The sequence below is a fragment of the Phascolarctos cinereus genome, unplaced genomic scaffold (assembly GCF_003287225.1).
Source record: "Phascolarctos cinereus isolate Bilbo 61053 unplaced genomic scaffold, phaCin_HiC Scaffold_4;HRSCAF=312, whole genome shotgun sequence".
In the NCBI taxonomy this organism is placed as follows: Eukaryota; Metazoa; Chordata; class Mammalia; order Diprotodontia; family Phascolarctidae; genus Phascolarctos; species Phascolarctos cinereus.
The window spans coordinates 127,661,659-127,676,306 of NW_027555847.1; the positions used below are offsets into that span (position 1 = coordinate 127,661,659).

The 14,648-nt window shown below is 36.7% G+C and overlaps 1 protein-coding gene across 1 annotated transcript in view; it reads right to left on the bottom strand.

The window, feature by feature from the left end:
• Window positions 1-14,648, bottom strand: part of LOC110221854 (phospholipid-transporting ATPase ABCA3-like) — a 227,551-nt gene that overhangs the window by 111,980 nt on the left and 100,923 nt on the right. The window contains 1 exon segment of the mRNA XM_078151701.1: window positions 1,033-1,215. Within this exon segment, the coding sequence (XP_078007827.1) occupies window positions 1,033-1,215 (183 nt within the window).

Genomic DNA, 14,648 nt, shown 5'->3' on the forward strand with positions numbered 1-14,648 from the left:
GACTTTTAGAAGGTAGAGTGTACAAACTCTTTGCTCAAGGGCTCCGTGATGCAGGATGCAGTTTCGATTAGCAGGCCAAATTTCTACTGCATTGTACATCTACAATGTAATTGATTTTATGCTATGTTGATTTTTATAATTGAGTCTGTATCTGCCTAAAGCCACCTTTTTATGTCCTTGAGGTAAGCTCAGGAATTTAGCTTTCTCTCCAAGTTACTCTAAAGGTTAATTAAAAGTTGTTATTTTTCATGCTGGTAGCCTCTGGAACACTTCCAGGATATCTGTTTGTTATCTTTAAGCCCCATAAGTTAACATGGTGCCATCCTTAAAAGATATGTCACCTGTCCTTGCCTGTCCTTGTACAGTTAGGGGAGATTTTATCTTTTCCAAGGAGATAGCAAGTCTGTTAGTTTTGATCCTCTAGCAAAGATTATAAGATGCACAAGGGTCCCATAAAACAATTAACATTCCTTATTTGTCAGAGAGATTCGTGATTGGCCCACCTTTCTTACTATAGCCAATCATAATGTTCCACTACTACCAAGACCCCTTCTTTCTTGTGTGTCAATAAAGAGGATTTCCCCCTTCTTACTGGGGTCACTGGCTTTATTGAGGTGGCCAGTCTGACCTGCTTTGTTAACAGTTACTAAACTTTTAACAAAATGGTCACTGCTAATAAACTGATTTTGTTCAGAGTATACACCTCAGACAGTTTTAGAGGTCCCACCAGGATTGGAGGAGGGAGCCTGGTTCCCCGAATTCTGTTAGGGAAACCTCTCTTTTTTTGGGTGCCCCTGGTGGAACTTTCCACTTGAAGGGAGGGCTTCTTCTAAAAAACTGTGATTAAGACCTGGCTTTACTCTCGAACCCAAATCTCTGAGCTAGAAAGATAAGCACTTCTTTGGGGAAAAATTCTTTTTATCTGTCTATATCTGTATTGGCTGATTTAAGGACATTATGAGAAGAGGTAAGAATCATGATGTTTGGTAATGAAAGGGCTTTGGCTACTCTGAAGGATTCCAACATCAGAACTCACCATCACGAAGAAGTACCAAGGCTGAGGTATACCATATTTCCCTGGAAAGACAGTCTCCACATACCAGGTCACCAAGCCATATAAGATACTGTCAATTAGCAGCATTATCAGCACCTCCCCAAAGCCGAATTTCTCAGACTTGGAAATCTTCAACACATGTTTCCACTGAATACCTATCCCTAAAATTTAACAAGAAATAGTTACTATGCCTGCTTGACTAACACTGAAAAAGAATTATTCTACAGCAGAGGTATCAATCACATGGCCCTGCTGCATGGGAATTATAATGAACTTGGGAAATATTTAACAAAATAAATAAAAATGCAAAAAAAAGATGTTAATATGTAGTTTTCTAAGTCAATATGCAGCCTACAGGGACATATTTTATTTTGATACCACTAGTCTTCAGAGTTCTCATTCAACAGCGAAGAACAGAGGTGGGGCCAAGATGTCAGAGAAAAGCCAGGAAGTTGCCTGAGTTCCCCAGTTTCCCTTGGAAACAACATTAAATAAAGCCTCTAAACAGATTCTGGAACAATAGAACCTACAAAAAGACAGAGTGAAACCATTTTCTAGCTTAAGATTATTTAGAAGGACTTCAGGAAAGGTCTGAATCACTTGAGTAAAAGGGGAGCACAACCTAGCACAGACAGTGTCAGGGTAAAGCAGCAGGAGGCTTTTAGCCACAGCACAGATCAGCAACAAAGGCCCATTGATCCTGGCTCAGCAGGCCAGTGGCACAGCTGGACAGCTATGAAGCCTCCAGCCCCAGCACAGAAGGTGAACTGCCAGCCTGGGAATCCCCAGCACTGTAAGTGCAACTAGACAAGGCCACCCCAATATGGTGGGCAAGTCACCAGCTCCCAAAGCCTTAGTGCAGAAAGCCAGTGAACAGGCCCCTAGCCCCCAGCACAAGAAGCTTGGGACCATGGCCCCTGTGCCCTAGGAAAAGAACTCAACTTTAAAAGTCATGAAATAGGTTGAAAAAAATGAGTAAAAAACTGAAAAGAGCCCTGACCATAGAAAGCCACTATAGTGACAGTGAAAATCAAAACACAAACTCCAAAGAGGACAACAATGTCAAAATGCCTACATGCAAAGTCTTAAAGAGGAAGATGAACAGTCTCAAGACCAAAAAACCTTCTTGGAACAGCTCAAAAAGGAGAAGTAGAAGAAAACATTGGGAAAAGAAATGAGAGTTATGCAAGAGAGAGTCAAGGGTATAGAAAAGGAAGGACAACAGTTGACTGAAGAAAACAACTCCTTAGAAAATACAACTGGACAAATGGAAAAAAAAATCCACTGAAGGAAACAACTCTTTAAAAAGTAGGACTGCCCAAATGGAAAAGGAGTTACAAAAGGTAAATGAAGAAAATAATACCTTACAAATTAGAATTTGGTAAGTGGAAGCTAATGACTCTATGAGACATCAAGAATCAGTCAAACAAAATCAAAAGAATGGAAAAAAAAGAAGAAAACATAAAATATCTTACTGGAAAAATAACTGACCTGGAAAATATATCCAGGAGAGTTAATTTAAGAGTTACTGGACTACTTGAAAGTCATGATCGAAAAAAGAACCTGGACAGCATTTTTCAAGAATTTATCAAAGAAAATTGCCCTGATATCTTAGAACCAGAAGGTAAAATAATCATTGAAAGAATCTACCAATCACCTCCTGAAAGAGATCCCAAAATGAAAACTCCAAGGAATATTGTAGCTGAACTCTAGTATTATCAAAGCAACGAGAAAATACTGCAAGCAGCCAGAAAAAAAAAAAAACCAACAACAAAACACCAATTCAAATATCAAGAAGTCACAGTCAAGATTACACAGGATTTAGCAGTTTCAACATTAAAGAACTGAAGGCCTCAAATATGATATTCCGGAAGGCAAAGGAGCTTGGATTACAACCAAGAACCAACTACCCAGCAAAAGCAATCACAATTTTTCAGGGGAAAAGATGGACATTCAATGAAATAGGGGACTTTCAAACTTTCCTGATGAAAAGACCAGAGCTGAACAGAAAATTTGATCTTTAAACCCAAAACTCAAGAGAAGAATAAAAAGGTGAACAGGGTAGAAACATGTCATTCAGCAAGGTTAAACTGTTTACATCTCTACACAGGAAGATGGTACCTGTAACTCTTGATACGGTATAAGAGAAGGGGGGGTAATAGAAGGGAGGGGAGATTGGGGAAAGGGGTATTCAGAATGCATGACCTCTTGGCGTGAGGGGAGGGGAGAGATGGGAGAAAATTTGGAACTCAAAATCTTGTGGAAGGTGAATGCTGAAAACTAAAAATAAATAAATAAATTTTTAAAAAATAAAAAAAAATTGCATACAGTTGTTGGCAGGTTATATTAGTGTCTATTGGAAGCATCATATGCCCACTGCCACACTGAAAAGCCAGGGTAATGTTCTCACAGAAAGAGTAGAGACAGGAGACTGGGTGCATCATCAGTTTGGACAAAGGGACCATAATGCTGTTTCAGTGGGGTTGGGAATGCATGAGCAGCTTAACCAAGGATGAGATGAATATACCTGTTTAATGAAGCTCTTTGTAGTAATCAGGGCATCTAACTTTTGAGGGATCGGTATAGCATGATCCCTTACAATTCTTTTGGCAAAGTGATTATGTTGGCTTTCCTCTTCTAGCAAACAACAAAAGATTTGATCTAACTTCAGCTGATACCTAATCATGGTATGGGACTATAACACCAATTAATTAAGTCTATTTTCAAGGCCCCCATGGGACATGTCCTTTTCCCATGTAGACCACATTGTACCTTGTAGAAGGATGCCTTTTTTACTGCAATGAAGGTCTAAGATTAGGCCCAATACCATCATATTTATTGAGTCTTCCATCTTCCATACTATTCTTAGAATCCTAGTAGTATGACATGCTGGAATGGATTTTAAAAACAGTAGCCTTGTCATCAACCCCCTGATTACTGGTATTAGGCATCCTACATACCAGAGGCTGTGTCTAATAAATTGGTGTTATACCAAGGTGGAGGAGGGCTAGCCAATCCAGAGGTTTCTTGGATCTAGCTTTCAGGAGGATTTACTTGATTCAAGGACTACTTTTCAATATACTTCTAACTGACCCTTTCCTAACCTTCCTTATTGAGTGCATAGATCTGAAGGTTTCTGCCCTTTCTGTACAAGAATTCTGTATATCCAGGGAGATGGAGGAAAAACCAAGATGACAGAATAGCAAGTACAATGAGTTCTCCCCCCAAAAAAATACTACAAACACATATATTAAGAATACCAGACTGAATCCTGATAAAGGAATCTTAAGAAAAAAGATCACCATCATTTTTCAAGCCCAGGTAAGTAAAATGAGACTGACACAGAGATCCAAGGACAATGAGGATGAAGTCTGGCCAGGAGTATGCCACATGCTGAGGATTCCAGCACGAGGAGACAGGCCAATAAAAGGCTCATGATATATAAGACATGTAAACTTGTAAACCCAGTTCTAGGTCATAGATCCAGATTGGACTGGGGGTGCGGGGCAGGAGCATGTGCCTGGAAGTAGGATTCTAGGGTGAGGAATGGTTGTGGGTGCTGGGCTGTGCATCAGGAGAGGAGTAAGTTCAGGAGTAAACAGTACATGTGGGGCTTGGAATCCAAGAACAGAGAGTTCAGCTGCCAGCCCCTGAGTTTCTAGAATAACAGAAAACTCAAGACCCCTCCAAAAAAGTAGCAATAGGATAAGCCCAGTTCTTCCCTCCAGACATGCTGCAAAGCCTAGCCCTAACATCACGTTCACGTTCAAGAAGAAAGCTGGAAGAACGAAAAAGCAAAAAAATAATAATAATCTCACCATAAATTTTTTTTATGGTGACAGGAATATCAAGATACAAACCCAGAAGATGAACAAGGCCTTAAAGAAAAACACAGCACGAGCACAAATTCAACTAGAATTCCTGGAAGAAATGAACAGGTTTTTTTTAAGTTTGATATGTTTTTATAAATGAAATGAGGGTTCTAGAGTGAAAAAATGGATAGGAAATGAGTTATGGAAAAAAAAATTGGAAAGGGAATTAACAGCTCAGCACAAGAGGTACAAAACCTTGCCTAAGAAATAGAATAGAATAAATAGAAGCCAATGACTCCATGAAGCAACAAGAACTATTAAACAAAAACTGAAAAAAATACAAGAAAATTTAAGTTGTCTTAAAGCAAAAACAACTCTCTTGGAAAGCACATCAAGGAGAAAAAAATTTAAGAATCATTAGACTACCTGATAGTCGTGACCAAAAAAAGAACCTAGACATTATATTCAAGAAATCATAAAATAAAATTGCCCAGATCTTAGAACCAGAGAGCAAAATAGAAACAGAATCCACCAGTCACCTCCTAAGGAAAAAATGCCAAAATGAAAAATCTCAGGAGCATTATAGCCAAAACCCAGAGCTTCCAACTGAAAGGGGAAAAATGCTGCAAGTAGCAAGAAAAGAAGAATTAAAATGCCAAAGAGCTATAGTCAGGATTGCACTAGATTTATCAGTTACCATTATAAAGGAGCAGCATGCTTGTAACATGTCATTCCAGAAGATAAAGGAAACAGATTTACAATCAAGAATAACTTGCCCACTTTTTTACTCGATCCTGAACCTAGCAATTATGACAACAAATGTTACAGCCTAAAGCTCAACCACATTTTAACAACTGTGAAATGGAATCTGAGGACAAACCCAACCAAATGTTCATTATAACAAATGGCCCCATCTGGAACCGTGGGGACACCTGTACGTTTCTCATCCGCCTCCGTGCCTTTTCCTGAAGGTGTTTCTCTAGTTCACCCAGGTTGTTGTCAGCTTGACTCTCGGTTTCCTTTTTGGGCTCTGCTTCTGGTTCTTCTTGGGTTGATGTGGTGGTGGATGCCGCTGCAGCAGCAGCAGCAGTAGCAGCAGCTGCCACCTTCTCTTGGATCTGGTCTAGTTGCCTTTTCAACTGGAAACAGACAGCTTTGTGTTTAAAAACATTAACAATAAAATGACTTACAAGTAATCTGATTAAAAAAAAGAAAGAATAACTTGCCCAGCAAGCCCAAGTATATTACTATAAGGGAAAAGGACCTTAAATGAAATAGAGGATTTCTACACATTTCTAATGAAAAGACCACAGCTACAAAGAAACTTTGAAGTTCAAACAAAGGAGTCAAGAGAAACATAAAAAAGTAAATACGAACAATCAATCGGAAGGAACCAAACAAGGACAAACTGCTAGCATTCTAATATAAGGAAATAATACATGTGTTCCTTCTGCACCCTATTAGTATCAAGGGCCATAAAGGCAGTCTAATTATACAAAAGGCCTTAGTTTAGCTTTATTATGGCTTGATTACCTTAAATGAAGAAGAAATGGAGGAGAAGAGAAATATTCCAAGGGAAGTGAGTAGAAAGGGAGAGGAATGTTAGGGGAAATAATCTCCATAATCAGTGCATGATAGTAGAAGTCTATACAAACAATGAAGAAAGGGTTAGGGGAGCAGTGGACACTTAATCTTCACTCTCATCTGAAGTGGTGAAGGAAAAGATACACACACAGTCTAGGGTTCAAAAATATATTTCAACAGGGAAATAGGAAAAGAGAAGAAGGGAGAATTAGAAAAAGGGCAGATAAAGGAAGGGATCATTCCTAAGCAAAACAGATTCTAAGAAACATACAAAAAAACGTAGTTTATTTTGCAGGAAACTGAAGAGTTGCTCATCAACTGGAGAATGGATGAACAAATTACGTTGTATAAATGTGATGAAATACTATTGTGCTGTAAGATACGATGGAGATAGTTTCAAAGAAAGATGGGAAAACTTGTACTAACTGATACAAAGGGAAATAAACAGAACCAGGAGAACAATTTATACAATGAAAACAATATCGTAAAGACAATTTTGAAGGACTTAGGAACTCTGATGAGCATAATGACCAATGATGATTACAGAAGACTAATGATGAAACATACTACCCATCTCCTGATAGAGGTGAAAGACTTAGTGTACAGAATAAATATATTTTAAAAAATATATGGTCAATGTGGAAATTTGTTTTGTGCTTAACTACACATATTTGTAACAAGAATTCATTCTTTCTTTTTCAGGTTGGGAGTGGGGAGGAAGAAAACATAGATTTTTGCTTATTGAAAAACAATTAAATTTAGTGAAAAAAACAACCTAGGGAAGTTGTTCATAGCTCCCTTAATTGGCAGGTTTCTTTTCCCCTGGGATAGTTTGGATAGCTCCTTCCAAAAGGGGTTTGGGGGATGAATGGGGAAGAATTATTATTATTTTTAATCCTTTTTTTATTAATTTATTTTAAACTTAAATACTAAAATTTAAATACGCAATAAGAAAAGAAAAAGAAACATTATGAACTTAAATACTGAAACTTAAATACAAAATAAGAAAAGAAAAAAAAGCATTGCCATGTGTACAGTACAATGTAAGAGAGAATTAAAAATATACAGCAACAAATTTCCATTTCAAGAAAGCCTATATAATAAAAGCTACATATTATGTTCAGAGTAGTCCATCTTTTCTTTGCTTCCTTGTAAGTCTTCTTTCGTTCTCTGCTACATACTTTTTACTTTGTCCTTTTTTCCACCTTCCCAAGAAGGCTACAATTAATCATAGATTAATATACATACATGAATATACATACACATACATATATATACACATGTACACATACATACATACATATACACACATGCATATTTATATATACAAATACACATACATATATACTTAGATACACATACATATACTTAGATATCTATAATCATACTCATATAGACATATACATTCATATACATTTACATAAAACCATACTATACTTGTTTGTCCTCTGTTTCTCTGAGAGTGGATAACACCTTCCTTCATTAGTCCCAAATCTTTCCATATTTTTCTAAGTCCACCAACTCATCATTTCCTACACCACAGCAATATTCCAACTTATACTGTCTGCTTATTTTAAATAGTCTAAAACAACATTAATATGGATGATACATAGTGTAATTTCCCTATTTTTCTCTTTTGATTTAATCTATTTTAGCTTTAACTTTATCTGAGGTCATGAATACTACCCCTGCTTTTTTCCCTAATAAATTCTACTCTTGATCTTTATTTTGTTTGTGCATCTCTCATTTTCTATCCTCCTGACTCCTCTACTATACTTCTACCCACTACTTTGCCCTCCTATTACTTAACCTACCCCTTCATGGGTAACTCAACCTACCTATCCTTGGAGGATCCTTCCCTAATCCTCTCTCCCCTCCACTTTGCCCTTTATCTTGTTTCTATTTGAATTGAGAAGACTTTTATAGCCTTCCAAATGTGTATGTTATTCTCTTTATTTCATTCCCACTAATCTAGACACCCTTCTATACATCCCTTCTCCCATTCCCTCACCCTCTTATTTCTTTATAAATTTAAAAGACTTTTATTCCCTTTTAAATGTATATATTGTTCTCTCTTTAATCCAGATCTGATGTGAATAGGGTTCCCTCTAAAAATTCCTCCCTTATTCTCTCCCCACTCCTTACCCCCTTTTCTTTCTTTCTGAATTTAGAAGACTTTTCTATACCCTTATATATATATATATATATATATGTGTGTGTGTGTGTGTGTGTGTGTGTGTGTGTGTGTGTGGTTCCCTCTTTAACCCATTCCTGATGAGAGGAGGGTTCTAGAACTATCAGCCCTCATTCCCCATCTAATTCTTCTGGGTCAGTTCTTCCTCTCACACCTCATTTATGTAAAATAACTACTCTTTTTGCCTTTTCCTAAACAGTTTTACTTTTAAGAATCACATCATAGTCAAGTCTACCCCAATCTTTCTTTTGAACTACCCAATTGCTTGTTCTATTTCTCTGAGGGTAGATAATGTCTTCCTTCATAGGTCCAAGTCTTTCTTCTCTATTTCCATAGTTAACTTTCTGTGGTTGAATTCTTCTCCTTTGCCTCCTCATTTAAAAAAAAATTATTACTGTAATTACCTCTAGTCCTGAGGCACGAGGGATGGTAATGTGATTACTTTAAGATTTAAGTGATTTGTTTAGAATGCATAGTAAAGTTGTAAAAGCTATTTGGGGAGAGAGAGGGAGGGAGAGTGCTGTTCTCTGGATTTGCAATTCTTATCTCCTTCAGATTTCAGAAACGAAAAGGAAAACTGTCCAACCTCGGTGAATATAATTTGGGTGGGGGTAGGGTGTTTTGAGTTAAGCCATGTGCTCTTAAGTTCTCCACTCTTGGATGGTTGTTCTGGGTGCCTTTGTGCCAGCTTTAGATGGTTTAAGCATGTTGAGAAGGTGTGAGGAAGTTTGGGTCTGTTTTAAGTAGAAGGATAGAAAAACGGAAATTTTGTAGCTTGATTTGAAAAACAATAAAGTCATAGAGGGTTAAAAGGCCATCTACCTCTCAGGATAAACCTGTAAGGAGGGCTTTATTAAATCTGGCCAGAAAACTGACTACACCTGGTTCAAATTGCTGAAGCCTGAGATTTTCAGGAGGGTGGCTTTATCTGATAAGCCTCTAAAAAGGAGAGGAGACTTTTTCTTTGCTCCCTTAAGGAAGTAGGAAAGAAAAAGGAAGAGAATTATTTACAGCAGGAATTATCACCACATGTCTTTTTAAGGGAATATATAAATTTGTGGAGAATATTTCCTTTTAAAGGGCCAAGAGTATTGAATTTAAAACAAAATTTTTTAAAATGTTTATCATTAGTGATTATAAATTTAGATCTGATTGGATTTAAGTTTGTTGTTCTATAAAGGAAAAAAAATAATGTTGTAATGGGAAAAATGATAGGATTGTAAAATGCTTAATACAATGGCATATGTTAGATGTGGAATTATAATTATTTAACATAATTGTTAAAAGTATCAAGAGTAATAAGATTGATAATTTCTAAATATGATAATCTGGAGATGCAATTGATGTTATCTGAAGTTTATTGTTTGTGTTGCAAAAGTTATTACTATGTTTCTAAATTGTATTATATTTTTAAAACTCTTAGATTGCAAAATCTGAAGAACCATTGTGAGGCAGAAATGGTGTTAAAGTAACTCTTGACCTGGAATGGGTCTTTTAGTGATAAAAAGAGATAATTTGAAACTGTTAAATATCTAGTGAGGTATATTGAGTTATAAGCAAGTAATAATGATATTGATATTTACTATGATAGCAGATTTTCATTTAAAATCTTGACTATTATAAAAATATATGGTGGTTTAAAGTTATAGTTTCAACATATTAATTATAAGATGAATGATTTTCTATACAAAGTGACTTTGAAGCGCATTCATCTAAATTGATAATGGGTTGTTTCAAAGTTCATTACTATTGTGGAAATAATTTTATAATGTATGCTCCGTGGTACGAATATTTTATTGTGAACAACTTGATATGTACTGTTTTGGAATTAATGAAGTATTCTCTCATATATCAGAGCCTCAATTAGAAATTTTTTTTAAAAAATTATTTTTAACCCAGGTCTTCTTTAGGATAATGGCTGGGTTTGTTGGCAGATGGGCCATATGGGCCGGGCTCTTCAGGCAGGGACTAGCATACTTGGGGAAGTCTAGGCCACCATCAGCTAAGGGTCTTGACTGGGAATGTCAGTGAGGTTGTCTGAGGCTATCAGACAATGAAGGGCTAACATAGATAATAAAGGAAAGCCAGTCTATATGGGTGGAGTGGCCCCAGGAGGTTGCTGGACCTAGTGGAGGAGTTCAGAAAGAAACTTTTTTTTAGAGGGTCTGTTTCAAGTTTTTAATATACTGCTTACATATTTCTGGATTTTCTTATATGATGTAATCTGGTAAGCAATTGTATTAGTTATGTTGTCAGAAGGGCAATTTATTTAAAAATCTGGAATGTTGTTAGATTAAGAATTGTGCTGTCAGAGAAAGAGAAAAAGGCATGGATCAGGGCTGTTGGGGCATTCTATATGGTCCTGGTTTGTAACATTGTCTTTTAAGTACTGTAATTTAAGAAATAAGAAATCGCAAGTTTTGTCAATGTTTCAGTCTAAGTTTTAGCTGAGATTATTTGGCTCTCACTTATGAAGTTTAAAATTGTTAACTGAGCTATTTGGAGTTTGTTTAAGGCAAACACTGGTAAAAGTATTTTTGTGTGTGTGTAAAAAGAAACTTGGTAATTATGCAAAAAAAAAAGATTTTATAAAATCTTGTAATTCTTATCAATCCTCTGCAGGAGTTTTGTGTTATGGAACTCTTACTGAATAAGTGGCTCATTATAGACACTTTTTTGACTAGAGAATTTAGGTAACTAGGAATTTTATAGTAATTAGGAAATTGTAAGCTGTTTTACAAAGGGAGATACTTTTATGAAGAAATGTTTTGATGAAATCTTTGATATTCTTTTAGAGGGCCTACTAAATTTTTATTTGTAAGAAAATTATGTCCAAACCTACTATGAACTTATAGTTTCATTCTTGGGTTTGTTGTGTTCTTGGATTGGACTTAACTGGGTGCTTTTAGAGAAACAGTCTCAATGAAAGCAGCATCAGAGATATAAGGCTAGCAATTAATACTAAAGCATCTAAATTTCTGTAATAAGCTCTAAGTAGGAAAGAGCTTACTATTTTGATCTGAATTCATTCCATGGCCTAGCAAGAGTTAAAATTATTGTTTGAACTTATATGTATAAGATTTGAGTCCTGAAAGTGTCTCATTCTTTCAGATTAAGAATGATTAGAGAGGGATAAATAAGCTTGAGAAACAGAGTGGCAAATCTATTTAGAGTAGCAACTTATGATTTTAATGGAAATTTAATTTTACTCAGGATGTTATTAGGAACCAGAACACATGTAGGAAGTTACGCAAACTACTTAGAGCTCATTTTGGAGATGTTCCCTAATTAATGTGAAACTATAGTTCTGATGAGGGGAATCTGCTATCCAAGACCTTGAGGACTGTTACTGAACTATTATTCTAACTCCAGGTGTGGTTAACTAGGAACTGATTGAGCTACTGACCCATGAGGTCAGCAACCTGCAAAGAGGTTTGTGAGCTGCATCTATGAGCTGCAAGAGGGTGTTCTCATGAGAAGGTTGAGAGAATGACTTTTCTGAATGGCTGAGGTAGGATTCTCCTGGTTCAATTTCCCCACTATGACACCTGGCAGACTTTAAGCCCAGCTCAATGCAGTTGGTTACTATATACCTTCTGCCTGGAATTGATATGAATCTAGGGAAGCACTGTTCCCTTACTTTAGTTATGTTCCTGTTCTTTCATGGCAAATTCTTATAAGTTTTGTGAGCATAAATATCGAATCTATTAAACAATAGATGGATGTGGTTATTATAGCAAGAGGCAAGTGTAAGATTGAGTTATTTGGCCTAGAATTTCAGAATTAAGTATTCAGTATTGACATCTGTTACTAGTATATGCCTGTATAAGTCAGGGTCCTTTAATTTCTCATAATGGTTATGATGAGGTCTGGCGTTTGGGGGTACTGGGACCCCAAGGTCACGACATGAGGGCTCTGCCTGAAAGGAGTTCAGCCCAGGTCTTCTTCAAGCTGGGGGAGATGTTTATTGACCAAATAGGCCAGTTGAGCAAAGCATAAGGGTTTTCTGGGGCCCACAGACAAAAGGGAGCCAGATTCTTTTGGGGGCAAGGGGCAAAGGTCTTGGCTTATGCCCATACTCCATCATTATGAGGATAATTAGCTCAGGAGACTGTAGAACCAGGATATTATTCTGTTACTTAGTTAATACTTAGTTAACATTAAAGATGTCTCAGTTTGTTACAATTAATTAATGTTAAAAGAATAGCTTGTGACTTATCTTGTAAATGCCTTGAAAGAATCCATTTTAAATAAGGATTATTTATTTGTACATGACTAGAAGTTAGGATTGTTTTAGTATTTTATATGTACTAGTTTTAAATTAACTACTATGTATCAGAGTCTGCTATTAATTTCATAGTGGAATCTCATCTTCCTGATGGGGGAACATGAATAGGAATGAATAATGAACTAATGCAAGGTATAAAACTAGAAGTAAGGCTAGGTTCTAATTTTTCTAATTTGAGTTTCTTAAAACATGACAATTGGCCAAGGTTCCGATTTTGATCTTGTAATGGTAGAGACATGGGGGTTGAGTTAATTTTCATTATTTGCCCTGGTTATTGGCAAGGTAATTTAAAAACTGTGTTGAGCTCAATCTTGTAGGAAAGTAGACACAAGAAGGAGGATTCTACAAGAAGAGAGTCTACTGGACACTGTTTGAACAGCACTTAGACCAGAAGACTTCACCAGATGATGTCCAGGGTATAGGACAACCGTATGAGAAGAAACTTCTTAAGCTTTAAATGGACAATTTATCGTTACTTTTGGGTCTCTGTATCTGTAGTTAATAAGGGGACTGCCCCCTTTTAAATTTGTCAATGCATAGGTCAATTTCTTCCTTCCTTCTCCCATATTGTTTTAAGTCCCCAAAATCCCTTGGTGAAATGTTGCCCAGCAGCACAGCCCCAGATAGAGCCATCACTAAGGCATTGCAAGGTTTAATCACTTTAGCTGAGGAGTTGGCAGGAAAACTCTGGGATAGATAATTGATTAAAGGGATGGTTAGAATCCTGGCTTGGCAAATGGAAAGAATGGCTATATCCATTCAGGAGTATTAATTGCTGAAGGATGTTGTATAGTTGCATGCACTAGGGGACTGGTACAATGATTGATAGAGACATCCCTCACTAAAGATTATCCCAGTAGGACCTATGGTGGGGGTTCAGATGGCACGCTCTGACAATATAAGGATGATGATTGAAAGTACCAACGAGACTTTCCCCAGTGATGAAGAATGTGAAATCATGTTGAGATTAGAGGATAAGGAAATTGGGAAGGTGTGGGAACCAAATCCTTATTAAAACAAAATGGGGGAATTGTGAGAAATGCTAACAGTTTGGTTCCCCCAGAATCAATAAGAAAACAGGACAGGAGGAGACTGGTTTATTGGTTTATTGGTTTACACAAATATGTAAACAAGATGAGGGGGAGATAGGTTCACAAACTATAGAAACAATAGATATTGCATTGCAAACACAGATGTTGCATGGAATATGCAGGAATGTCGGGACAAGTTGAGGGTTAAAGCCAAGTAATCCTATATAACTGCTTGCTGTGCTCCTGTTCTCACAAGAATTGACAAGAATTTCTCTTACTCCACAACTGTGATTTCGTTATTACCCAGCTAACTCTTGCTTGGGGAATTCAACGAGCCCAGTCTCGGGCTGAATTCTGAATTGAGTCTGGGGTTTTTATAACATGTGAATTCCCAATCTTTTGTTCTCTCTACTCTTTTTCCTTGTTAAGGCTTGCCATTACAGATTGAAGTTTTTCTATTCTGCTTATTATTTTTGCTATGCAGGACACATGCTCTGCTCTCATAATTCTCATTTTTCCTTTAAACCACTCAGGAAAAGAACATTGTAGGTGCTGTTTTCCTCAAATGCCAAAGGGTCCTCTGTTTCATCAAGTGTTGGATCACTTTCCTTTACTATGCTGTATTTATGCATTTGAACTCATTTACTTGATCTGGAGGTCCTATTTGCTTCTGTTGTTACTGTTT